General features: G+C 41.2%; 1 protein-coding gene across 6 annotated transcripts in view; it reads right to left on the minus strand.

The window, feature by feature from the left end:
* Positions 1 to 350: 350 nt before the first annotated feature.
* The window catches only part of LOC124122717, a 48,176-nt gene continuing 21,068 nt past the window's right edge, over positions 351 to 27,458 (minus strand). For 5 of the 6 annotated variants that reach the window (XM_048384567.1, XM_048384566.1, XM_046485828.2 and 2 more), the window contains exons 4-9: positions 19,235 to 19,338; positions 17,311 to 17,432; positions 12,137 to 12,450; positions 11,185 to 11,327; positions 10,994 to 11,079; positions 351 to 6,063 (exon numbers count right to left, since the gene is read on the minus strand). In XM_048384567.1, coding sequence (XP_048240524.1) covers positions 5,558 to 6,063; positions 10,994 to 11,079; positions 11,185 to 11,327; positions 12,137 to 12,450; positions 17,311 to 17,432; positions 19,235 to 19,338 — 1,275 coding nt within the window. In that variant the 3' untranslated portion in view covers positions 351 to 5,557. The remainder of the gene's footprint in view (positions 6,064 to 10,993; positions 11,080 to 11,184; positions 11,328 to 12,136; positions 12,451 to 17,310; positions 17,433 to 19,234; positions 19,339 to 27,458) is intronic. The other variant, XM_046485830.2, reaches the window with a different exon arrangement.

Below are 27,458 nucleotides of genomic sequence, written 5' to 3' on the forward strand. Positions count from 1 at the left end.
CAGTGGAAGTGGTCCAGAACCCCTATTACCTATACTACTACAGCAATTCCTTACTGTCCAGTCACATATCCTTGGCAATCATGGAATTGCTGCTGGTGAAAATCTGTCCTTATACACGATTGTTGCAAATGATATAGCAGTATGAACCAGTCCCCCCCCATCTATCTATGTGCAATGCTATACATTTGAATGTACAAGTATTAGAAATCCTTGTGATGATTTGGGACTGATATATCCCCCCTCATCGATTAATAGATGGGCTCAGGATAAGTCCACCCACAATGAAATTCCTTCCTACAGGCGTGACCTGCATTGTTTCCATGTACCTTGGGCAATGATTTAACACATGATCAAAAGAACCATTTTGTTTTATTCAGTTGTAGAGTGTAAATAGCCTGCATACATCATGTACATACAAAAGAATAAATAATAAAATAATCACACATTAACAATCATAAGACAATTATGCAATGTAGTCATTCCAGCAAGCATACACTATATATACACAACAGGTAGGCTCAGATTGAAGAAAAGATTCATCACTGGCTAACTAATCCACACCAAGAGCACACAGTAATTTCAGAATCAAGGGAATGTATATTTAAGTAAAAACCTCAGATCAAACACATCAATTTAATTCTCCCTCAAATGTTTAGTCAGCAACAGGCCTGAAAACTATATGCAAACCTTAATCTTGTGGAAACAAGCATCATTTGGCACTGTGTTCTGGGTGTTATTGTGAGGTCATGTGCATATTGTAGTGTCGTCTATTGAAGTGTTTGTGTTGTCGTGTATTGTAGTGTCATGTATTGTGGTGCCGTGTATTGTAGTGTCATGTATTGTGGTGTTGTGTATTGTAGTGTCATGTATTGTGGTGTTGTGTATTGTAGTGTCATGTATTGTGGTGTCGTGTATTGTAGTGTCATGTATTGTGGTGCCAAGTATTGTAGTGTCATGTATTGTGGTGCCGTGTATTGTAGTGTCATGTATTACGGTGTTGTGTATTGTAGTGTCATGTATTGTGGTGCCGTGTATTGTAGTGTCATGTATTGTGATGTCGTGTATTGTAGTGTCATGTATTGTGGTGTTGGGTGTATCATGTCATGTGCAAGTGACATCTATATGTTGGGGTGTCATGTATTGTAGTGTCATGTATTGTGGTGTCGTGTATTGTAGTGTCATGTATTGTGGTGTTGGGTGTAAGTTGTGATCAATGCTTCAAGGGGACACAAGCAATGGAACTAACTGACTACAACCTATAAGTGGGGTAATTAACTAATCTGGAATATAGTATATAAATGTTCACATACATATGTTATATTCAATAAAATTCTGTTTACTTCTTACCAAACGTGGATGACAAATGTTACCACTATCACACATTCATGTACCTCTATGAATGCAAACTTCTATTTCTTGTGTTTCCCCATAAGGCCAACTGTGATTGTCTACACTAACCACCCAGTTATACCATGTTATACTGAGGCTGATATGTAACATACAGGTGTACGTGGTAGTAACAATGACAGCAGACCAGGGCATAGGCTCCCTATGATATAACACCTTCATATGAATGTATACATTAGTCTGTGAACAGTACATCTTCCTGTCCCTCATCAAACATATAGCCTATCAACAACAATCTACACTTAAATGTCACAATACTGAAACACTGGGGGACAGTACATATAATATTACTGTGTATGAAGTGTATAAAAATCAGTTGTACCTCGATATCATACATATCAAAATATGCAGTTTACAACATAATACATGCCTCAACATTGCAACATAGTTACCGGTACTCATATTTCAAATATCAGGTCAATTCTAGAAATACTGATACTCTTGTTCAAACTTTTCATATTGATACAAGAATAGAAATCTAAATGAACCTACTGATACCCTGAAAAAAACTTAGTGTGCCACATCTCATTACACTTCCATATGCACCAAATCTTACAAATGTCTTTGAAATATCAAGTGTGACATAATAGGCTCACGAACAGGGTGTATGGATACTGGGGTGAATCGTAGCATGGCATTACGAACAGGGTGTATTGATACTGGGGTGAATTGTAGCATGGCATTACAAACAGTGTGTATTGATACTGGGGTGAATCGTAGCATGGCATTACGAACAGGGTGTATGGATACTGGGGTGAATCGTAGCATGGCATTACGAACAGTGTGTACTGATACTGGGGTGAATCGTAGCATGGCATTACGAACAGGGTGTATTGATACTAGGGTGAATCAGAGAATGGCCTTATGGATACTGGACTAAATCATAATATGGCCTCAAGTACTGGGTGTATCAATACTGGGATGAACTGTAGGATAGCCTCAAGTACTGGGTGTATGGTGATGAATTGTGACACCTAGTAAACATGTGTCAGGACACTGTTCATCCCTTCAACAAATCCAAGAAAACAGGAACAATGATGTAAGTTTGGAACTTTAACAGTATGGTCCAATATAGAAAAAACAACCAACTATACCAGAACATCTCGGTATGACCCACTTGTAAACAACGTGGCATGCACTACACTCATGTGCTCACATTCATTGTGGAAAAACAGGAAATATAAGATGCCACAGAATAACCAACCACATATGACACACATAAACAGATGCAGTAAAACACAGAAATAGAACATATCAACAATCACCTTTCCAGAAGATCACCCCGACCTAGGTACATAAAGTTGAGTGAAGAGCATAACATCACAATGACAACCTTCTCAATGATGACCCTCCTGATCAAGATACATAGAGTTGACTGAAGAGCAAGACATCACAATGACAACCTTTTCAATGATGACCGGCCTGATCCAGATACATAGAGTTGACTGAAGAGCATGACATCACAATGACAACCTTCTCAATGATGACCCTCCTGATCCAGATACATAGAGTTGACTGAAGAGCAAGACATCACAATGACAACCTTCTCAATGATGACCGGCCTGATCCAGATACATAGAGTTGACTGAAGAGCATGACATCCCAATGACAACCTTCTCAATGATGACCCTCCTGATCCAGATACATAGAGTAGACTGAAGAGCATGACATCACAATGACAACCTTCACAATGATGACCCTCCTGATCCAGATACATAGAGTAGACTGAAGAGCATGACATCACAATGACAACCTTCTCAATGATGACCGGCCTGATCCAGATACATAGAGTAGACTGAAGAGCATGACATCACAATGACAACCTTCTCAATGATGATTGGCCTGATCCAGATACATAGAGTAGACTGAAGAGCATGACATCACAATGACAACCTTCTCAATGATGACTGGCCTGATCCAGATACATAGAGTAGACTGAAGAGCATGACATCACAATGGCAAACTTCACAATGATGACCGGCCTGATCCAGATACATAGAGCTGACTGAAGAGCATGACATCACAATGACAACCTTCTCAATGATGACCGGCCTGATCCAGATACATAGAGTTGACTGAAGAGCATGACATCACAATGACAACCTTCTCAATGATGACCGGCCTGATCCAGATACATAGAGTAGACTGAAGAGCATGACATCACAATGACAACCTTCTCAATGATGATTGGCCTGATCCCGATACATAGAGCTGACTGAAGAGCATGACATCACAATGACAACCTTCTCAATGATGACCAGCCTGATCCAGATACATAGAGTAGACTGAAGAGCATGACATCCCAATGACAACCTTCTCAATGATGACTGGCCTGATCCAGATACATAGAGTAGACTGAAGAGCATGACATCACAATGACAACCTTCACAATGATGACCCTCCTGATCCAGATACATAGAGTAGACTGAAGAGCATGACATCACAATGACAACCTTCTCAATTATGACCGGCCTGATCCAGATACATAGAGTAGACTGAAGAGCATGACATCACAATGACAACCTTCTCAATGATGACCGGCCTGATCCAGATACATAGAGTTGACTGAAGAGCATGACATCACAATGACAACCTTCTCAATGATGACCCTCCTGATCCAGATACATAGTGTTGACTGAAGAGCATGGTCTACCAGTACTCAAGACCGGCAGTACAGCAGAACACAAGGCAAATCTAGCATTTAGGGTTTGGATGGGTAACTCGGTCAGGGTACTCGGTCCGGGTGGGTCCCAAGTAGGACCCGGGTACCCACAGGACTATCCTGACCCTGACCCAATATATACATTGTTTAATGACAATAACAATAAAACTTCATGGTTACAAAAAAAGTCGTTCACATTTCTTTCTTTTCCTTCTAACTTGTATATGAGTAAAGATAAAGCTTCACTCAACTTCAGTGCATGCATGAGATCGCTGTATACATGTATCAAAATAGTTTTTGACAAGACTGCAGAAAAACAATTTCCATTCAGAAATTTTGTACCCAACTGCGGAACACAAGGTTAATCTACCAGTACTCTAGATCTGCTGTACTGCAGAACACAAGGTTAATCTACCAGTACTCCAGATCTACAGTACTGCAGAACACAAGGTTAATCTTCCAGTACTCCAGATCTACAGTACTGCAGAACACAAGGTTAATCTACCAGTACTCCAGATCTGCTGTTCTGCAGAACACAACCTAATTCTCCCAGTACACCAGATCTACTGTACTGCAGAACACAAGGTTAATCTACCAGTACTCCAGATCTACTGTACTGCAGAACACAAGGTTAATCTACCAGTACTCCAGATCTACTGTACTGCAGAATACAAGGTTAATCTACCAGTACTCTAGATCTGCTGTACTGCAGAACACAAGGTTAATCTACCAGTACTCCAGATCTACAGTACTGCAGAACACAAGGTTAATCTTCCAGTACTCCAGATCTACAGTACTGCAGAACACAAGGTTAATCTACCAGTACTCCAGATCTGCTGTTCTGCAGAACACAACGTAATTCTCCCAGTACACCAGATCTACTGTACTGCAGAACACAAGGTTAATCTACCAGTACTCCAGATCTACTGTACTGCAGAACACAAGGTTAATCTACCAGTACTCCAGATCTACTGTACTGCAGAATACAAGGTTAATCTACCAGTACTCCAGATCTGCTGTTCTGCAGAACACAACGTAATTCTCCCAGTACACCAGATCTACTGTACTGAAGAACACAAGGTTAATCTACCAGTACTCCAAATCTACTGTACTGCAGAACACAAGGTTAATCTACCAGTACTCCAGATCTACTGTACTGCAGAATACAAGGTTAATCTACCAGTACTCCAGATCCACTGTACTGGCCACTGTGGAACACAAGGATCATCTACCAGTACTCCAGATCCACTGTACTGGCCACTGTGGAACACAAGGTTCATCTGCCAGTACTCCAGATCCACTGTACTGGCCACTGTGGAACACAAGGTTCATCTGCCAGTACTCCAGATCCACTGTACTGGCCACTGTGGATCACAAGGTTCATCTGCCAGTACTCCAGATCCACTGTACTGGCCACTGTGGAACACAAGGTTCATCTACCAGTACTCCAGATCCACAGTACTGGCCACTGTGGAACACAAGGTTCATCTACCAGTACTCCAGATCAGAATCCCCTTCCTCTGTATCAATGGAATCATCACTGTCGGTGTAATCTTCATCAGATAGGGCTAGGTTAGGCCTGCGTAGCTTGAACCTGGCAAAGTGTACAGCCATCTGATGCAGCAGCAGCTCCACCTCAAAGTTGAGCAATGAGTTTGTTGGCAGTCCCAACAGCTGTACCAGGCTACGCACAACCGTCCTGTTGAGGACCATAGTCACATAGTCACCATACAAGTCTAAGTTCTGCAACTCCTCGGAATCAAAGCTGTTCTGGATGGCCGCAACAGGCAGGATTCGTTGTATACATCTTGTATTAGCTAGAAGACACTGCTGGAATATGACCCTCGCTGCAGCCTGGGAAAGGGTGGAGGTCACGCCCCCAAACATCAGTGGGATGAGGCGTGCTGAGTAGGGGTACAGGTGACTGAACTGGGGGAAGTCTTCCTCTAGGTATTCCTGTAGCTCACCTGCTATCTCTGGCTTGCAGAAGTAACCTGGCAAATACACAGACATCAACTCTCATATCACTTTCAGTAACATAATTCTTCCTTAGACGTATTACTTTTATTACTTTGTTTACAATTTCACAGAAGTGGAATAAATCAGTTTCCTTCCACTAAGCCTGATAACAAATTTCAGAAACAGAAATGTGCCAAAGTTTGCTGATATACAGATTATCGTAAGGGAAATAACTTTATGTAACACTTAAACTTAATTAAAAAGCAACATGTTCATTAAAAAGCAGGGCTATTTTTATGATCAATGTTGTTTTTGCTGATGCAGAATCCAGTAATTTCCTTATCATTTACCAATGACATAAAGTGAACAAAAGCCACTAGATTTCATCCTCCTAATCATCTTTACCTGACAACATAATTTTTGTAGGACATTCTCACAAGAATCATAACAAAATCATAATAAACAGGCATACCGAATAAATCTCATTTCCTATCCATATAAAGCTACACTCCATAACTTCCCCATCCTTTCAGTCTCTTGCATCTTGAATGATATGATAGGCATTACATAGAAGTTGATGGATGACAAAGAAGAGAAACTATAGGATCTGTATTGTTTGATAGGCATTACATAGAAATTAATGGATGACAAAGAAGAGACACTATAGGATCTGTATTGTTTGATAGGCATTACATAGAAGTTGATGGATGACAAAGAAGAGACACTATAGGATCTGTATTGTTTGAAAGGCATTACATAGAAGTTGATGGGTGACAAAGTAGACACACTATAGGATCTGTATTGTTTGATAGGCATTACATAGAAATTGATGGATGACAAAGTAGAGACACTATAGGATCTGTATTGTTTGAAAGGCATTACATAGAAATTGATGGATGACAAAGAAGAGACACTATAGGATCTGTATTGTTTGATAGGCATTACATAGAAGTTGATGGATGACAAAGTAGAGAGACACTATAGGATCTGTATTGTTTGATAGGCATTAAATAGAAGTTGACAGATGACAAAGTAGAAACAATATAGGGTATGTATTGTTTGATAGGCATTACATAGAAGTTGATGGATGACAAAGTAGAGACACTATAGGATCTGTATTGTTTGATAGGCATTACATAGAAGTTGATGGATGACAAAGTAGAGACACTATAGGATCTGTATTGTTTGATAGGCATTACATAGGAGTTGATGGATGACAAAGTAGACACACTATAGGATTTGTATTGTTTGATAGGCATTACATAGAAATTGATGGATGACAAAGTAGAGACACTATAGGATCTGTATTGTTTGATAGGCATTACATAGGAGTTGATGGATGACAAAGTAGAGACACTATAGGATCTGTATTGTTTGATAGGCATTACATAGAAATTGATGGATGACAAAGAAGAGACACTATAGGATCTGTATTGTTTGATAGGCATTACATAGAAATTGATGGTTGACAAAGAAGAGACACTATAGGATCTGTATTGTTTGATAGGCATTACATAGAAGTTGATGGATGACAAAGAAGAGACACTATAGGATCTGTATTGTTTGATAGGCATTACATAGAAATTGATGGATGACAAAGTATAGACACTATAGGATCTGTATTGTTTGATAGGCATTACATAGAAGTTGTTGGATGACAAAGAAGAGACACTATAGGATCTGTATTGTTTGAAAGGCATTACATAGAAGTTGATGGATGACAAAGAAGAGACACTATAGGATCTGTATTGTTTGAAAGGCATTACATAGAAGTTGATGGATGACAAAGTAGAGAGACACTATAGGATCTGTATTGTTTGATAGGCATTAAATAGAAGTTGACAGATGACAAAGTAGAAACAATATAGGGTATGTATTGTTTGATAGGCATTACATAGAAGTTGATGGATGACAAAGAAGAGACACTACAGGATCTGTATTGTTTGAAAGGCATTACATAGAAGTTGATGGATGACAAAGTAGAGACACTATAGGATCTGTATTGTTTGATAGGCATTACATAGAAGTTGATGGATGACAAAGAAGAGACACTATAGGATCTGTATTGTTTGAAAGGCATGAAATAGAAGTTGATGGATGACAAAGTAGAGACACTATAGGATCTGTATTGTTTGAAAGGCATTACATAGAAATTGATGGATGACAAAGAAGAGACACTATAGGATCTATATTGTTTGATAGGCATTACATAGAAGTTGATGGATGACAAAGTAGAGACACTATAGGATCTGTATTGTTTGAAAGGCATTACATAGAAGTTGATGGATGACAAAGTAGACACACTATAGGATCTGTATTGTTTGATAGGCATTACATAGAAATTGATGGATGACAAAGAAGAACCACTATAGGATCTGTATTGTTTGATAGGCATTACATAGAAATTGATGGAAGACACAGAAGAGACACTATAGGATCTGTATTGTTTGATAGGCATTACATAGAAGTTGATGGATGACAAAGAAGAGACACTATAGGATCTGTATTGTTTGAAAGGCATTACATAGAAGTTGATGGATGACAAAGTAGAGAGACACTATAGGATCTGTATTGTTTGATAGGCATTAAATAGAAGTTGACAGATGACAAAGTAGAAACAATATAGGGTATGTATTGTTTGATAGGCATTACATAGAAGTTGATGGATGACAAAGTAGACACAATTTAATGATAAAAAACGTCTTCATGCAAGACTGAACGAGGAACATGGTACAGAAACTTCACGCCCCATCAACAGCAGAATCAAAGAGCACAAAATTTCATCCAACAAATCAGACAGTAAATCAGCCATCTCGGACCAAATCAGCAACTGCCCCATCCACATTTGGGAAAACGTTCAGATCCTCTCCAACAACCTCCATGACTTCATTAAAACAAAACTAACAGAAGCAGTCCACATTCGCTGCCACAAGTCGTCTATCATCCCATCCGCACACTATGAACTCATTAAGCCATATCCTGTTTAATTGGCTTCCTGTCTCATTGGCTTCCACCTTATGTGTTCTCTGTCCATCATGTTGTTACAGTATTATCCTTCTGTTATATATATATATATATATATTTATTCTGTACCTTAACAGGAGAAATGCCACTAAGTCTACGCAGGGAACAGCTAAGCTTAAATTCCTGGGCCGCGTCCCAATCAAACCCTCTCATCCAAAACTTAATAAACCAAAACATCAGCCCCAAAAACCAAGCTCTAGCTCGTAAACACCCCTTACTTACCCCAATATCCCAAAGAATAACAAACTACCTAAATGAACACCAAATTAAAAATCTTAAACAAAACTGCAAACAATCAAATATCTTCACCCCTAAACTTAAAATACCCAAAATAGACACAACACTAGCTAGCCAAATAAATAAACAAACCGACCCAAACATAGCTAAAACTACCACACTAGCATACATACACGAAAATTGGCCAAATTGGTGTCACATTTACACGGACGGATCCTCAGATCCGACCTCCAAACACACAGGTTTCGGAGTCCATACCACACAACCAACTAAAACCACACAATCCTTCCGACTCCCAAACAACCAATCAATATTCACGGCAGAACTAATGGGCATGGCCTCAGCCCTCCATAATCAAGAATCCAAAAACCACCAACAAAAATCCTAATACTTACCGACTCCCTAAGTGGACTGCAAGCCCTCCAAAACAAAAATACCAAAAACCGACCTAAATTAATAAATCAAATACTTAAAAGCTCCAACGACCTAAGGCAGGCAAACAAATAACCTTCTTGTGGATACCCGCCCACGTAGGAATATACGGTAATGAAAACGCCGATAAAGCAGCTAAACTATCCCTCAAAATCCCAGAAATAAGCTTAAACTTACCCATCTCAAAATCAGAAATTAAAAGTGTAAACAAGCAAAAAATCACCAAAAAATGGCATAACCTATATCTAAACTCAAATAGCCAAATCAAAAAAGTGCTCAGCAAACCACTAACCAAACCAAAAATTCTCCATCCATCCAAAAAAATCGACAGAGTAATCACTAAACTCCAAACAGGACACACCAACCTAAATAACCACGTAAAAAAAATTTAAAAACACACTACAGGTAACTGCCCACACTGCAAACAACAAGAAACCCCAGAACACGCATTCATCCACTGCACACACTACCTAACACATCGAAACCGCATTACAAACCACCCTCAATCTAAACAAGGCTCTAACTCTAGAAGCAATACTAAACCCACAAAATAAACTAGAAAACTTCAAGGCCTTAGGCGTATTCTTAATAAAAACGGAACTAATAAAACGCATCTAAAAACACAATAACCTACCAAATCAAAATCACATAAACAAACAAACATCCACCATACCCAGCTCCCTTAGTTCTCCTCCCCAATCCCATCGGCATCTATTCCAAATCTCAAAATTCCCAAATTCTATATAAGCAACCCCTAAAACCCCCCTCTTGGGTTGCACAGACCACTTTCGCCCCTTTCGGAAACACATTAAATGGCCTGGCCGGGCCCGTGTGCGAAATACGCATCAGTCGGAAAGCGCACGTTAAATCTCCAAAGTAAGTAAGTAAGTAAGTATTCTGTACCATGTTCCTCATTCAGATTTGCTTGACAACGGTTTAAGGATCTATACAGAAACGCCGCCTTTACAGTAATTAAAGAAGTTTGTCATCCATAAATTGTGTCTACTTTGTGAATATAGGATCTATACCGAAACGTAACCTTTACAGTAAATAAAGAAGTTGTTATCCATAACAGCTTTGTCTTGCATCTTGGTTACATCTCACATCCAACACAACCAATAAAAGTCCTCAACATGGCCAAGATGTCAAGTTCTAATCTTTAGTGTTTACCAAAAAGGAGTGAAGTGATAGCTCTGAAGTGATACCATTCTTCATCATCAATGAAGACTGTAAGCAAGATTGGTATGACGATTTACAAAGCACCAGACTGACCTTTATCCACTACATGTGCCACCTCCCGGGGCACAGCACCAGTCACCCCTGACCACAGGAAACTGGTGAACAGCGGCGAAACCAATCTGCAAATATTTTTTTTGTTAAATTGTTTCATGCTGATACACCATATTATAGTGAACAATATTTGTGTGCAGATTTCTTTAAAGGAGATACAGAGTCAGGCCTACCTCTTCTTGCGATGTGCCTCCCAGACCGTGCCTCGTATTGAGGGGTCTGCTCCCTCCGACAGCAGGGACAGACTACTTGTCATATCACCACTGGCAAAGAAGTGGAACAGTGCTGTCTGACCATGGTTATTCTGTGCATTCACCTGAAACAACACCACATCCAGATGCGAGATACATTCACCAGAAACAACACCAGGTCTGCTGTATACTGCAGAACACAAGGTTGGTCTACCAGTACTTACTGCAGAACATGAGGTAGGTCTACCAGTACTTACTGCAGAACATGAGGTAGGTCTACCAGTACTTACTGCAGAACATGAGGTAGGTCTACCAGTACTTACTGCAGAACATGAGGTAGGTCTACCAGTACTTACTGGAAGAACATGAGGTAGGTCTACCAGTACTTACTGCAGAACATGAGGTAGGTCTACCAGTACTTACTGCAGAACACAAGGTTGGTCTACCAGTACTTACTGCAGAACACAAGGTTGGTCTACCAGTACTTACTGCAGAACACAAGGTTGGTCTACCAGTACTTACTGCAGAACATGAGGTAGGTCTACCAGTACTTACTGCAGAACACAAGGTTGGTCTACCAGTACTTATTGCAGAACACAAGGTGGGTCTACCAGTACTTATTGCAGAACACAAGGTAGGTCTACCAGTACTTATTGCAGAACACAAGGTAGGTCTACCAGTACTTATTGCAGAACACAAGGTAGGTCTACCAGTACTTACTGCAGAACACAAGGTAGGTCTACCAGTACTTACTGCAGAACACAAGGTAGGTCTACCAGTACTCTAGACCTGCTGATGGTTAGCAACAAGCATGGGTAACTGGAGGTCATGTCCGAGTTGGCCTTCCCTGATGACCGGCAACATGAACTGGGGACTATAGCTGTGGTGTAGGAATCCTGTATGGGTTCAGGGAAAGAAGCCGAGATACACTGACCTGCACGTCCTCCCTGGACAAAAGATAGGTGAGGCATTCTGTCCTGTTGGGGGAGTTGCTGATGTTGCAGGTACTGGGAACATCATCCTCCTCTGTTGGGGGCAGGATGTCTTCATCAGCCGACATGTACATCTGAGACAGGCTTGTATCACACATGGCCAGAAGTGGGGTGTTGCCATGGAGATCTACAGCATTTACATTGGAGCCATTGTCACACAGAAGACGTATAAGCTGAACATCACAGGTCATGATGACTGCGCGGTGTAGAGGTGTGAGTTGGTTCTCATCCAGCAAGTTAGGGTCACCACCATTCCCTAAAACAGACAAGCTTGGATTCCCAAAGGGTGAACTTACAGCGGAATCTCGCTGTCAAAAGTGTTTGATTGGTAAAATATTTGGACCAGGATTTTCAGCTGCTGTATTTTTTTACAACAGCATAGTCTGAGCTCGAGATATTGTTGAAATACATATGATTACATCATAAAAGAGTGTTCGCCTAACACATGTACAATAACACCAGATAACATAGTAACAAATTTCTCAATGTTTTTTGTCTTTTCCATGGTCTGCCTTCCTCCTGCAGAAGTACTAGACACCCTGAATGTATCCTGGTCTGCCTTACCGGGTATGATGGAGGGGTACTAGACACCCTGAATGTACCCTGGTCTGCCTTACTGAGTATGATGGAGGTGTACTAGACACCCTGAATGTACCCTGGTCTGCCTTACCGGGTATGATGGAGGTGTACTAGACACCCTGAATGTACCCTGGTCTGCCTTCCTCCTGCAGAAGTACTAGACACCCTGAATGTACCCTGGTCTGTTTCTCTGAGTATGATGGAGGTGTCCTAGACACCCTGAATGTACCGTGATCTGCCTTACCGGGTATGATGGAGATGTACTAGACACCCTGAATGTACACTGGTCTGTTTCTCTGAGTATGATGGAGGTGTACTAGACACCCTGAATGTACCCTGGTCTGCCTTACTGAGTATGATGGAGGTGTACTAGACACCCTGAATGTACCCTGGTCTGCCTTACCGGGTATGATGGAGATGTACTAGACACCCTGAATGTACCCTGGTCTGCCTCACTGAGTATGATGGAGATGTACTAGACACCCTGAAAGTACCCTGGTCTGCCTTACCGGGTATGATGGAGATGTACTAGACACCCTGAATGTACCCTGGTCTGCCTTACTGAGTATGATGGAGATGTACTAGACACCCTGTATGTACACTGGTTTGCCTTACTGAGTATGATGGAGATGTACTAGACACCCTGAATGTACACTGGTCTGCCTTACTGAGTATGATGGAGATGTACTAGACACCCTGTATGTACACTGGTTTGCCTTACTGAGTATGATGGAGATGTACTAGACACCCTGAATGTACACTGGTCTGCCTTACTGAGTATGATGGAGGTGTACTAGACACCCTGAATGTACCCTGGTCTGCCTTACTGAGTATGATGGAGGTGAACTAGACACCCTGAATGTACCCTGGTTTGCCTTACTGAGTATGATGGAGGTGTACTAGACACCCTGAATGTACCCTGGTCTGCCTTACTGAGTATGATGGGGGTGTACTAGACACCCTGAATGTACCCTGGTCTGTCTTACTGAGTATGATGGAGGTGTACTAAACACCCTGAATGTACCCTGGTTTGCCTTACTGAGTATGATGGAGGTGTACTAAACACCCTGAATGTACACTGGTCTGTTTGTCTGAGTATGATGGAGTTGTAATGGACACACTGAATGTACACTGGTCTGCCTTACTGAGTATGATGGAGATGTACTAGACACCCTGAATGTACCCTGGTCTGCCTTACTGAGTATGATGGAGGTGTACTAGACACCCTGAATGTACCGTGGTCTGTCTTACTGAGTATGAGGGAGGTGTACTAGACACCCTGAATGTACCGTGGTCTGTTTGTCTGAGTATGATGGAGGTGTACTAGACACCCTGAATGTACACCGGTCTGTTTGTCTGAGTATGATGGAGGTGTACTCGACACCCTGAATGGACCCTGATCTGCCTTACTGAGTATGATGGAGGTGTACTAGACACCCTGAATGTACCCTGGTCTGTCTTACTGAGTATGATGGAGGTGTACTAGACACCCTGAATGTACCTTGATCTGTCTTACTGAGTATGATGGAGGTGTACTAGACACCCTGAATGTACCCTGGTCTGCCTTACTAAGCATGATGGAGATGTACTGGACACCCTGAATGTACCCTGGTCTGCCTTACTGAGTATGATGGAGGTGTACTAGACACCCTGAATGTACCCTGGTCTGCCTTACTGAGTATGATGGAGGTGTACTCGACACCCTCAATGTACCGTGGTCTGTCTTACTGAGTATGATGGAGGTGTACTAGACACCCTGAATGTACCCTGGTTTGTCTTACTGAGTATGATGGAGGTGTACTAGACACCCTGAATGTACACTGGTCTGTTTCTCTGAGTATGATGGAGGTGTACTAGACACCCTGAATGTACCCTGGTCTGCCTTACTGAGTATGATGGAGGTGTACTAGACACCCTGAATGTACCCTGGTCTGCCTTACCGGGTATGATGGAGATGTACTAGACACCCTGAATGTACCCTGGTCTGCCTCACTGAGTATGATGGAGATGTACTAGACACCCTGAATGTACCTTGATCTGTCTTACTGAGCATGATGGAGGTGTACTAAACACCCTGAATGTACCCTGGTCTGCCTTACTGAGTATGATGGAGGTGTACTAAACACCCTGAATGTACACTGGTCTGCCTTACTGAGTATGATGGAGGTGAACTAGACACCCTGAATGTACCCTGGTTTGCCTTACTGAGTATGAAGGAGGTGTACTAGACACCCTGAATGTACCCTGGTCTGCCTTACCGGGTATGATGGAGATGTACTAGACACCCTGAATGTACCCTGGTCTGCCTCACTGAGTATGATGGAGATGTACTAGACACCCTGAATGTACCTTGATCTGTCTTACTGAGCATGATGGAGGTGTACTAAACACCCTGAATGTACCCTGGTCTGCCTTACTGAGTATGATGGAGGTGTACTAAACACCCTGAATGTACACTGGTCTGCCTTACTGAGTATGATGGAGGTGAACTAGACACCCTGAATGTACCCTGGTTTGCCTTACTGAGTATGAAGGAGGTGTACTAGACACCCTGAATGTACCCTGGTCTGTCTTACTGAGCATGATGGAGGTGTACTAAACACCCTGAATGTACCCTGGTCTGCCTTACTGAGTATGATGGAGGTGTACTAAACACCCTGAATGTACACTGGTCTGTTTGTCTGAGTATGATGGAGTTGTAATGGACACACTGAATGTACACTGGTCTGCCTTACTGAGTATGATGGAGATGTACTAGACACCCTGAATGTACCCTGGTCTGCCTTACTGAGTATGATGGAGGTGTACTAGACACCCTGAATGTACCGTGGTCTGTCTTACTGAGTATGAGGGAGGTGTACTAGACACCCTGAATGTACCCTGGTCTGTTTGTCTGAGTATGATGGAGGTGTACTAGACACCTTGAATGTACACCGGTCTGTTTGTCTGAGTATGATGGAGGTGTACTCGACACCCTGAATGGACCCTGATCTGCCTTACTGAGTATGATGGAGGTGTACTAGACACCCTGAATGTACCCTGGTCTGTCTTACTGAGTATGATGGAGGTGTACTAGACACCCTGAATGTACCTTGATCTGTCTTACTGAGTATGATGGAGGTGTACTAGACACCCTGAATGTACCCTGGTCTGCCTTACTAAGCATGATGGAGATGTACTGGACACCCTGAATGTACCCTGGTCTGCCTTACTGAGTATGATGGAGGTGTACTAGACACCCTGAATGTACCCTGGTCTGCCTTACTGAGTATGATGGAGGTGTACTCGACACCCTCAATGTACCGTGGTCTGTCTTACTGAGTATGATGGAGGTGTACTAGACACCCTGAATGTACCCTGGTTTGTCTTACTGAGTATGATGGAGGTGTACTAGACACCCTGAATGTACCCTGGTCTGCCTTACTAAGTATGATGGAGGTGTACTTGACACCCTGAATGCACCGTGGTCTGTCTTACTGAGTATGATGGAGGTGTACTAGAGACCCTGAATGTACCCTGGTCTGCCTTACTGAGTATGATGGAGGTGTACTAGACACCCTGAATGTACCCTGGTCTGCCTTACTAAGTATGATGGAGGTGTACTTGACGCCCTGAATGTACCGTGGTCTGTCTTACTGAGTATGATGGAGGTGTACTAGACACCCTGAATGTACCCTGGTCTGTCTTACTGAGTATGAAGGAGGTGTACTAGACACCCTGAATGTACCCTGGTCTGTCTTACTAAGTATGATGGAGGTGTACTAGACACCCTTAATGTACCCTGGTCTGTCTTACTGAGCATGATGGAGGTGTACTAGACACCCTGAATGTACCCTGGTCTGCCTTACTGAGTATGATGGAGGTGTACTAGAGACCCTGAATGTACCCTGGTCTGCCTTACTGAGTATGATGGAGGTGTACTAGACACCCTGAATGTACCCTGGTCTGCCTTACTAAGTATGATGGAGGTGTACTTGACGCCCTGAATGTACCGTGGTCTGTCTTACTGAGTATGATGGAGGTGTACTAGACACCCTGAATGTACCCTGGTCTGTCTTACTGAGTATGAAGGAGGTGTACTAGACACCCTGAATGTACCCTGGTCTGTCTTACTAAGTATGATGGAGGTGTACTAGACACCCTTAATGTACCCTGGTCTGTCTTACTGAGCATGATGGAGGTGTACTAGACACCCTGAATGTACCCTGGTCTGCCTTACTGAGTATGATGGAGGTGTACTAAACACCCTGAATGTACCCTGGTCTGCCTTACTGAGCATGATGGAGGTGTACTAAACACCCTGAATGTACCCTGGTCTGTCTTACTGAGTATGATGGAGGTGTACTCGACACCCTGAATGTACCCTGGTCTGCCTTACTGAGTATGATGGAGATGTACTAGACACCCTGAATGTACACTGGTCTGTCTTACTGAGTATGATGGAGGTGTACTAAACACCATGAATGTACCGTGGTCTGCCTTACTGAGTATGATGGAGGTGTACTAGACACCCTGAATGTACCCTGGTCTGCCTTACTGAGTATGATGAAGATGAGATCCTGCAAGTGGTCAAGGATGTCATCAACTGTGGTCAGGTAGTGCTTCTGTAGGCCCACCACCACATCCACAGCAGGCAAACTGTGATCGTCCTCCTCTTCCCTGTAAAAGTGGACATAACAATCCAAGCTCCATATATACTCCATATTATACTGTATACTACACTCCATGCCCAGCCATCTGTACACCTATCTATATTGGTTTGCTGGCAATTTTATTTAGATGGCTTCTAGAATCACTGCCACAAATAATAGAGTTTGATAATGACAAACATTGTTAACAGGAGAGTGATCATAAAATGTACATGAAACATTATGGCCTTTAATTTTTATTGAGAAATTAATATTTTATTTGCCCTGATATTCATCATACAGTCCTTGAAACCTGAACTAAGAAGGCTTATAAATATAACTTTATGCATCAATATATATCTAAGAATACAGCCTCGTCACAGGTTTATGCATGCATATGACGACAGGGTTAAGCTTGTATATGAGGGATTACAGGGTTGTGCAGCCACAGAAGTACAGGGTTGTGTAGCTACAGGAGTACATGGCTGTGCCACTAGAAGTGTACAGGGTTGTGCAGATACAGGAGTACAGGGTTGTGCAGCTACAGGAGTACAGGGTTGTGCAGCTACAGGAGTACAGGGTTGTGCAGCTACAAGTGTACAGGGTTATGCAGATACAGGAGTACAGGGTTGTGCAGCTACAGGAGTACAGGGTTGTGCAGCTACAGGAGTACAGGGTTGTGCAGCTACAGGAGTACAGGGTTGTACAACTACAGGATCACAGGGCTGTGCAGCTACAGGAGTACAGGGTTGTACAACTACAGGAGTACAGCGCTGTGCAGCTACAGGAGTACAGGGTTGTGCAGATACAGGAGTACAGGGTTGTGCAGCTACAGGAGTACAGGGTTGTGCAGCTACAGGAGTACAGGGTTGTGCAGCTACAGGAGTACATGGCTGTGCCACTAGAAGAGTACAGGTTTATGCAGCTACAGGAGTACAGGGTTGTGCAGCTACAGGAGTACAGGCTTGTGCAGCTACAGGAGTACAGGCTTGTGCAGCTACAGGAGTACAGGGTTGTGCAGCTACAGGAGTACAGCGCTGTGCAGCTACAGGAGTACAGGGTTGTGCAGCTACAGGAGTACAGGGTTGTGCAGCTACAGGAGTACAGGGTTGTGCAGCTACAGGAGTACAGGGTTGTACAACTACAGGAGTACATGGCTGTGCCACTAGAAGAGTACAGGTTTATGCAGCTACAGGAGTACAGGGTTGTGCAGCTACAGGAGTACAGGCTTGTGCAGCTACAGGAGTACAGGCTTGTGCAGCTACAGGAGTACAGGGTTGTGCAGCTACAGGAGTACAGCGCTGTGCAGCTACAGGAGTACAGGGTTGTGCAGCTACAGGAGTACAGGGTTGTGCAGCTACAGGAGTACAGGGTTGTGCAGCTACAGGAGTACAGGGTTGTACAACTACAGGAGTACAGGGCTGTGCAGCTACAGGAGTACAGGCTTGTGCAGCTACAGGAGTACAGGCTTGTGCAGCTACAGGAGTACAGGGTTGTGCAGCTACAGGAGTACAGGGTTGTGCAGCTACAAGTGTACAGGGTTGTGCAGCTACAGGAGTACAGGGTTGTGCAGCTACAGGAGTACAGGGTTGTACAACTACAGGAGTACAGGGTTGTGCAGCTACAGGAGTAAAGGGTTGTGCAGCTACAGGAGTACAGAGTTGTGCAGCTCCAAGTGTACAGGGTTGTGCAGCTACAGGAGTACAGGGTTGTGCAGCTACAGGAGTACAGGGTTGTGCAGCTACAGGAGTACAGGTTTGTGCAGCTACAGGAGTACAGGGTTGTGCAGCTACAAGTGTACAGGGTTGTGCAGCTACAGGACTTGAGCCTCACCACATGTTCCACTGCTGCTTCTGCAGAGCCAAGTCGTTGTAATAATCAATGATGAGGTCCAGGGCAGTCTTCCCCGGGCCCATGTATTCACAACCAAAGTAAGTCTGAAATTACACAATACAGTGGTTCAACTCAATGCAGGAACCAAATAACCCCTTCTTCTTAACTGTCCATGCTCCTGAGAGGAAACCCATCACTTCCAAATATAACAGGATTTGCACAGGAATCTGAAGATTTAAAGGGAAACAACACTCCCACGTTTGAAAGCCTTGTAATATGGATGAGTACTTTCTTCGCAGATTCAAAAGTTGCTTACTATGGACTATTACTTCAACTGGTTCCAGTGTTGTATTATATGGAATTTGACCAAAAAATAAGGTTTGTTGCTGTTGAGTACATTAAATGAAATTTCTTTGTTACAAAACTAATATGTACACATATTTTCTGTATACCAAACTACAGAATTGTACATACATATTTACACACGCAGATGAATTTGCAAGGTGAAGGGTTCTGGTAAGCATCCTCAGTAGAGCATGTAACGTATACACGAGACGGGTCTCATGTACAAGTGACCACCCGAGATGGGGTCACTGGTATGCGTGACTGTCTGTCAGTGGACCATGGATATCTGCATGTTGCACAAAAATGTCTCTACAAGTGTTATTTATGAAAATAGGAAAACAAAATTAAGTAGAGTTATTGATCATTATGCCAGTTATCAAATGACATGAAAAAAATGTCATAAGGAAAATAATAAATGGTCAAATTGGAAGAAAAATGTGAATTTTTTTAGCAAAATGTTCTTTTTTTGACAGCGATTTTTCTATGTACATTTTTTTCAGAAACTTACATGTAGTATATTCTGAAAACTTATTCATCGTAGAGATACAAAATATATGTAATGTTTCACATCAGTTTGCCATCTCATTGAAACATGTTTACTTTCTTCGAAACTGCGCATACCGTCTTGAGTACAAGTGATTGGTCGACAAGCCGATAAAGGGAGGTAACAGATGCCTGTCTAAATTGTTCAGTCGGAACATCCGTCTTGTTACACAAATTGTCTGTCTGAATCAGAATGGTGCGTATAATGTACATGATATTTAGCGCGTAGTTTAGTTGTTAGAACAAGGAGGAAATGTATTTTGAATCCGTATTAGGAAAACAATTTACAATTGGGACTATACTATTAGGTGGAAGTAAAATTGTTGGAAAACACAGACTTCCGCTGATTTCCAAACGACGTGCCTCAGACCATCTACTCAAATGCGAGGATTCAAGGGGATTAACCCTCGCTGTCAACAACGTTTTCTTCTTGGCCCCTTTCTGGTCAGAAGCCCAGTTTGCTGGATCGCTGGCGCTAATTGGCTTCTGGTGATTACGCGGGCTAATTAAAATGGTGCCGGCTAGACGACTGACAGTTGTAGTGTTGTTTTCCTTTAAACAATGATAACAACTTCTTTATTATACACACAATGTTTCAGGGCAACTTTTTGCCCCATCATACAGGAACATGACATACAAACTAATGAAGTCAATTATAACTAGATATGTGTACGTGAAGCCAGCTGGGACAAGACTAGCGTTCTACAGTTAAGAGGGAGTAGATTGACATGACTGTTGTAACAGGAGAATTACTACAAGGTCATTTTATGTACAAGAGATCGAAAATGTATACAACTTATAAAACAGATTAAATGAGTTGATAGACAATGATAAGAGTTGATTATACAGTGAAAGTAAAATGATATTTATCATGCCCTGGAGCAGAAACATTAAGGGTATTTAAGTGCAAATACAGGTCAGCATTCAAACTATCATGTGTAACATATTTGTTGAGCACCACTCTAAACTACAGATATACCACATATTATTTCATTTTTTTAAATAAATATCTGAGTAATGACCTTTAACAAGTTCACCATATGGGTACAATGTTAGCCATATTGAAAATCTGATTCAAACCTTTTGGAAATATTCAGGTCCTGATTGGAGGGAACAAGCATGCCCTACAGGTTACAGACATTGCTAGTTCATGTATTGTGAGTAGTCAAAAGTCATATTGTATCGCTTCAGGTGAATGAATAAAACATAACAAACATGGTTCATGAAATATGAAATTTGTGATGAAATATCACTAGAGTAAACACACATGATTTTCCATTTCAATTGTGTTTCTTGTTATGCTAGGCATTATTTAATGTGCAGAGATTAAGATTTCTGTATGTTTTTGTCTTGTCAACTAAACCGGCAATAGCTATCAGCTGTACACATGTTCTCCCAAATCTACTGGTGATTTAGTTACAAAATACCCCAAAACATAACTTAAAAGAATTTTTATACAATGATTGGAAGAAATTATATCAGAAACTATTATTTTACCCGAAATAATACATTCAGATCTTGTTTTTTAGCAGTAATTTCAATGTTTCTGATATATATTTCTAATAATAATAATCGTACACAGTGCACTTTGTTATACATTTTCGATGGTTAAAACAATATGTTGACATATAATAGTCAACTACAAGAAATACAACATTTAACAAGTCTAAGTATGGCATTTATGCCATTCTCTGACAACTAGGTTCATTTCAAGGCATCAATAGCGGTAATCTGATTGTGGTTGCTGAAAATAACAGTTAGTGTGAACTGCCAATCTCATGGATTTCGGCAAAATCAATGTAAACGATATTGAGCATGTTGAAAGAAATTTTGAATAAATTTCATAAAATAGATTACAAGCATAAGTCCAGATGAATACATTATAGCCAGCTTGTGTAATATTTGGATTAACTGTGTGTACTTCTGTAGGTTCTACTACACCAAATCAGAACCAGTTGGGACAGTGCGGTTTTCGTAGGGAGCCCTCAGTGCAGATCGAGAGATATCTGCAGGCTGTGATTGGAGGCTATTCTGTAAGATTTTTATGTCTTTCAAATGTACATCCATCCAGTTATTAAAACTGACCATGTTTTTCTATATTTAGTACTGTCTTTTTCAACATGATAACTTATGCTGAATGTGACCACAGCTATTTTCAAGTAGGTGACATTTGGTGCGAAACTGGGGGTGGTGTGTTTAGCTTCCTGTACTCGGAAAAAGAGCTGGCTAAGCTAGTCATTTTTTTATGTTTTTATTGCTGCTCTAAGGCCAAACTGTGCACACACGTACAGGTAATAGCTGTTTAATGCTCAGTTATTTTTAAAAAAAATATAACGTTACTATAGAAGTCTATGGGAAAACATTTGGTTGTGTGTAACCTGTAGGGGAGTGCACATTTCAGTAATTCATACTTTACATGATTTCCTGTTTATATTTCACCTTGGATACACCATGGAGGCAAATTTAAAAATAATGACAGTGAAGTTGGGGACATTTTGGGTTGAATGGAGCATTTGGATGGCCTGGAAATGAATGTGGCTTTGTATTGTGGTCGAAATCAGCACGAACCCCCCAGGGTACCTCTGTCCATCAAGCCCTCCTCCTGCCTTCTGAATTTGACAACAAACTGGGATAAAGTCACCACTGCCACAACAATTTCTGCCTTGTGTCAATCGCTTGCCGGTCAAGTTACGCAATGCCATTATCTTGAGTTGGAAGCATGTACACTGCTGACAGCAGAATATGTCACAAACCCCCTTATTTATAGTCAACAATGTAGCATACCAATATATCTTTGTTAGGTGCTTTTGTGTGAATTAATGATGCTATTTTTCTATTAAGTTTCTTAAAACAGACTTATTTTTCACTCATATGACTTTCAAATTATTATTTTGTCCCCTCAAAAACTGACTCCTGGCTGTTATATCCAAACTGGTTTGCCATTTGATATTGTCTGAACACTTTTTTCAGCTTGTAGCATGCCTGATGTTGACTGGGGAGGTATATGTGTACTCATGCAGAAGAAGTAGAAGTTTTCACATCCAATTTGGCATTTGGAGAAGCTGATCTGAAGTCCGGTGTTGGCAGTGTGTGATCGACAACCCTTGTTTTGCCTCGCTGCGCTCTATTACCTTGTAGAAGTTGTGGAACTTGGACATGTAGGTACATTAAGTACATTTAAGAACCCCAGTCCACTTGAGGCCCCTCTGTTGCTCACTATCAAGTGCCATAATAAGATCACCCTCATGCACTAGAAATTTCTGACAGTGCTCCCTTAATGCCTCACTGTGCAGTTTTTCAGTTTGCAAACATGAAGTAAGGGCTATACACCAGCCCCAGAACCTGCTTAGATGAAAATAATACCCACTGGCTCTTTTGGAATGTAACATTATGGATCTGAAATCATCTGTTAAGAATGTGATAGTGTTCGACAATACTAAATTATCTCCCCTGTTTAGTAAAATGCATTGTTCTTTCATTCCCCTATAAACCCATAAATTATTTGAGAGAAACACTATTTTAAGCTGGTATTGCATGACACTGTTAATTGTGAATAAAAAGAATTACATTTATGTCAGAATAAGCTGTACATTTTCAAAATTATATGGAATTTTAACTTTGTTTCATTGAAACTGGCAAATAACTGAAATTAGCAAGTTTAGCCACCTTGAAACATTTAACAGTAAGTATGTTTGATGTCCTGTGAGTATTTTAAAGTCTTAACTAAATAAATCAATAGAGTTAAGTGTAATTTCCTTCCATGTTGTGGTTTCAAAGAGCTTTCTTCTACTTAAGGGTCCATTTCCATTTCTCGGCTTTAATAGGCGGTATGGTTCAGTAGTCAGCGTTTGAGATTGCTGGCAACAATGCACCCCTTTACTTCCTATTTTCTTGTAAAGTTCATTATCCAGCCTTACATATATGATGACTTTAAAGCTGCTTAATGTGTCCCTTGCTTATTGTTGGCCTGAATTCCATGCTCTCTGTCCAATTTTGATTTTTTTTCTGATTCCTTTCCGAGTGTACTTATGTCACCAGCCTATATCATAGGTGATTATACTTTTGATTTTTGGAGTAAATGAAAGCACAAACATTTGTGATAACCCCTCCATAGATGATTTACCAAATGCTGACAGCCATTTGAGTGTTTAATTATATAAACAATGGATGGTGTAAGTTCGAGCAATCTCAAACAATATCAATCGCATCATGTCATGAGTGTCAAAACCATATTCCATGAATGTAGCAGACTCTGCTGTGTTCTGATGATGTCAGCAAAGGAAGGCAAACAACAGACCACTACTCAATTTTAGATATGTATTGTTACTGGTTTTGAGGTTTAAAGATTTGTTCAATTTTCTTAGTTGAAAGAATATTTTAGGGTGATATGATCTATGCAGCCTTAATCATTTATAGAATTGACCCTTGACCCCCTTCTTTTATGAAATATGAATTAACTCCCATGGTCAGTGCATGAAGGTAGAAACTTCTTTATTAATACAGAAATACCTTTTGTAAAACATTGATGAAATGTACATCATTAAACTCTCACAACTCTTTCGGTGCATCAAAACTATGTATTCTGGTGCAATATAGACATGCTGGATAGGAACAAGTAGTGAAGTTTAATCCACTTTCAATTTTTTTCTGAGAAGTAACATATATATACAATACATAAATCACAGATTTGACAAGTGCAAATATATTCTGATTTGTCTACAGGTTCTACTACACCAAATCAAAACCAGTTGGGACAGTGCGGTTTTCGTAGGGAGCCCTCAGTGCAGATCGAGAGATATCTGCAGGCTATGATTGGAGGCTATTCTGTAAGATTTTTATGTCTTTCAAATGTACATCCATCCAGTTATTAAAACTGACCATGTTTTTCTATATTTAGTACTGTCTTTTTCAACATGATAACTTATGCTGAATGTGACCACAGCTATTTTCAAGTAGGTGACATTTGGTGCGAAACTGGGGGTGGTGTGTTTAGCTTCCTGTACTCGGAAAAAGAGCTGGCTAAGCTAGTCATTTTTTATGTTTTTATTGCTGCTCTAAGGCCAAACTGTGCGAACACATACAGGTAATAGCTGTTGAATGCTTAGTTATTTTAAAAAAAAATATAACGTTACTATAGAAGTCTATGGGAAAACATTTGGTTGTGTGTAACCTGTACATTTTTGTTGACATGGTATTTCTGGTGCAACATGCTCATGGTAATGTCTCTGCGCTGGGAAAAAGACATCAAAACTCATTGTAATCACGTATCATGCGCTAATACCTTGGTAAGTATACCTGTATTTTTCATTTTTTTCAAAGCGTGTACTATAGACAAGAAAATATGGTAGTTACCCCATAAATATTTAACATTTACAATTTTTCCCCCTCCATCCAACCAACATTTGTATCCGTAATATAAACATTTTTTTGTACAGTTGCATTATACCGGATACCTGTCAGTCTTATCTGTTTGCTCTTTTGTGTATTAAACAGGGGCACAGAAAAGAGCGACAATTTGAAAAATTGGGGCTTATAGCTAAAATTAATTAGGAAAATTGGCCCTGCTTGAATTTGTACTGTTTAAAATGATTAAACCACATCACTGAATATCAAAGCAATTCATAAACATAAAATATCAGTTCTCAACGTAGAAAATGAGTTGTAATGAAAACGCTCTATCCAATCAGATCGCTGTTCTTATTTCAAATTGTTTCACAATGACTACTACCATAGCAGATGACCTAGTTGATTCAAGATTTCATCCCTGACAGACAAACACAATGAGTGACTACCACAATAAAGATACTTATTACTGCTGCATTTCGCTCTTACAATAATTGAGTCCCATGGTATCACAGTCCCAAGTAACACTGCATACTGCTAACATATACGCTCAGTCATCTTCCTGAGGCAAGAGAGTTAACTGACTTTAAAAGTCAAGTTTCCTCCCTTGCCGAACTAGGCTGGAATTACTGGGCTCGATCGTAGCGCCACTGGTGGCTATTACCAGTTATGTCCCTTCTAAGCCTCTCCTAAGGACCAATCAGATTCCACCTCTCATATCACTTGCGTTTGCTTCACACAAAACGATTGCGCCCGATCAGGACGATCTGATCGATAATCAAGATCTATATTGTGATAAAACGGGTCTTACATCGCGAAATGCATCAAATCACGTGGGCACCTTGATTAAAAACATGAGAAGATTTGGAAAATATCTGTTGACAACGAGTTTATAGTGCACAGGCTTTGCAAATCGTGCAATCGACCGAAATCTGCACGACAGATTACGATCCGGATTTCAATTTCGGTGCGAGATTTTGATTGGACAATGCATAGACTCGTTAGTCCAGCCAAAACGTAACTCCATAAAACCAGCCTAGTTCGGCAAGGGTGGAAACTGGACTTTTATAGTCAGTTAACTCTCTTGCCTCGGGAAGATGACGATCAGTATGGGTTGTCTAAAAATATCACTTCATCTTAGTCACTGTGATAAGTGTTCAATCGTCTGAGTTAAAATTTAATGAGCATTGTACTCAAATATATCAAAGGCACAAAAGACTTTGAAAATATTTGACACGCGAAAATACGCCTGATAGTCAAATCCACAAGCAGTAGCGATATGGGTAGAACAGGAGGCGTCAAGAAGTTAATGACCAAGACATAACTGGCAGTGGTACCACCTTACAAATCTTTTGTCTCAAGTAAATAGACTAAGAAATCAGCTATGAATGGAGTAGAAGCCACAATAGGATCCATATTATGTTGACGACAATAAGCCGCTAAACACTTCTGGTCATACAAAGAGGCAGTAGAGGGGCTGTGTGTCTGACAAATAGCAAGAGCCACCGCCGTAGAGAAACCCCTAGTTGTCAATGCTGTCTGAAAATGGACCACACACATAGATCCTATGACTCTGGGCACAGGTGTGGTTGACAGGTGTGTGGATTTCTGAGCAGACTGGGAAATACGGGAGTTTTAAGTCTGGCTCTCTGGTGAATCGGATATGATGCGGGAACCACGTCCAACTGGGCCAAAAGAATCTGGATGTTCACTGCGGATATCAGTTTCTTGAGAACAAAGGGGAAAGAGCACCAGAGGGGGCAGAATGACTGGGGCAAGAAAGGGCGTCAGTGAGAATGTTTGAAACCCCGAAATGTGACAAGCTCTCGCGTCCAATGGGATGTCGTCTATGAGACGATAGAACCATGAACGTAAGGTCCAGGAGACTCTGTGAGTGAGTGGATCCCATCCGGTTGATGTAATGAGGGACCAAGACGTTGTCCATTGCTATCATGAGGCCATGCAAGTTCCACACAATATCATTCGCCATGTC

This window comes from Haliotis rufescens, unplaced genomic scaffold (genome assembly GCF_023055435.1).
Source record: "Haliotis rufescens isolate VD_foot unplaced genomic scaffold, xgHalRufe1.0.p SCAF_5, whole genome shotgun sequence".
NCBI classification, from domain to species: Eukaryota; Metazoa; Mollusca; class Gastropoda; order Lepetellida; family Haliotidae; genus Haliotis; species Haliotis rufescens.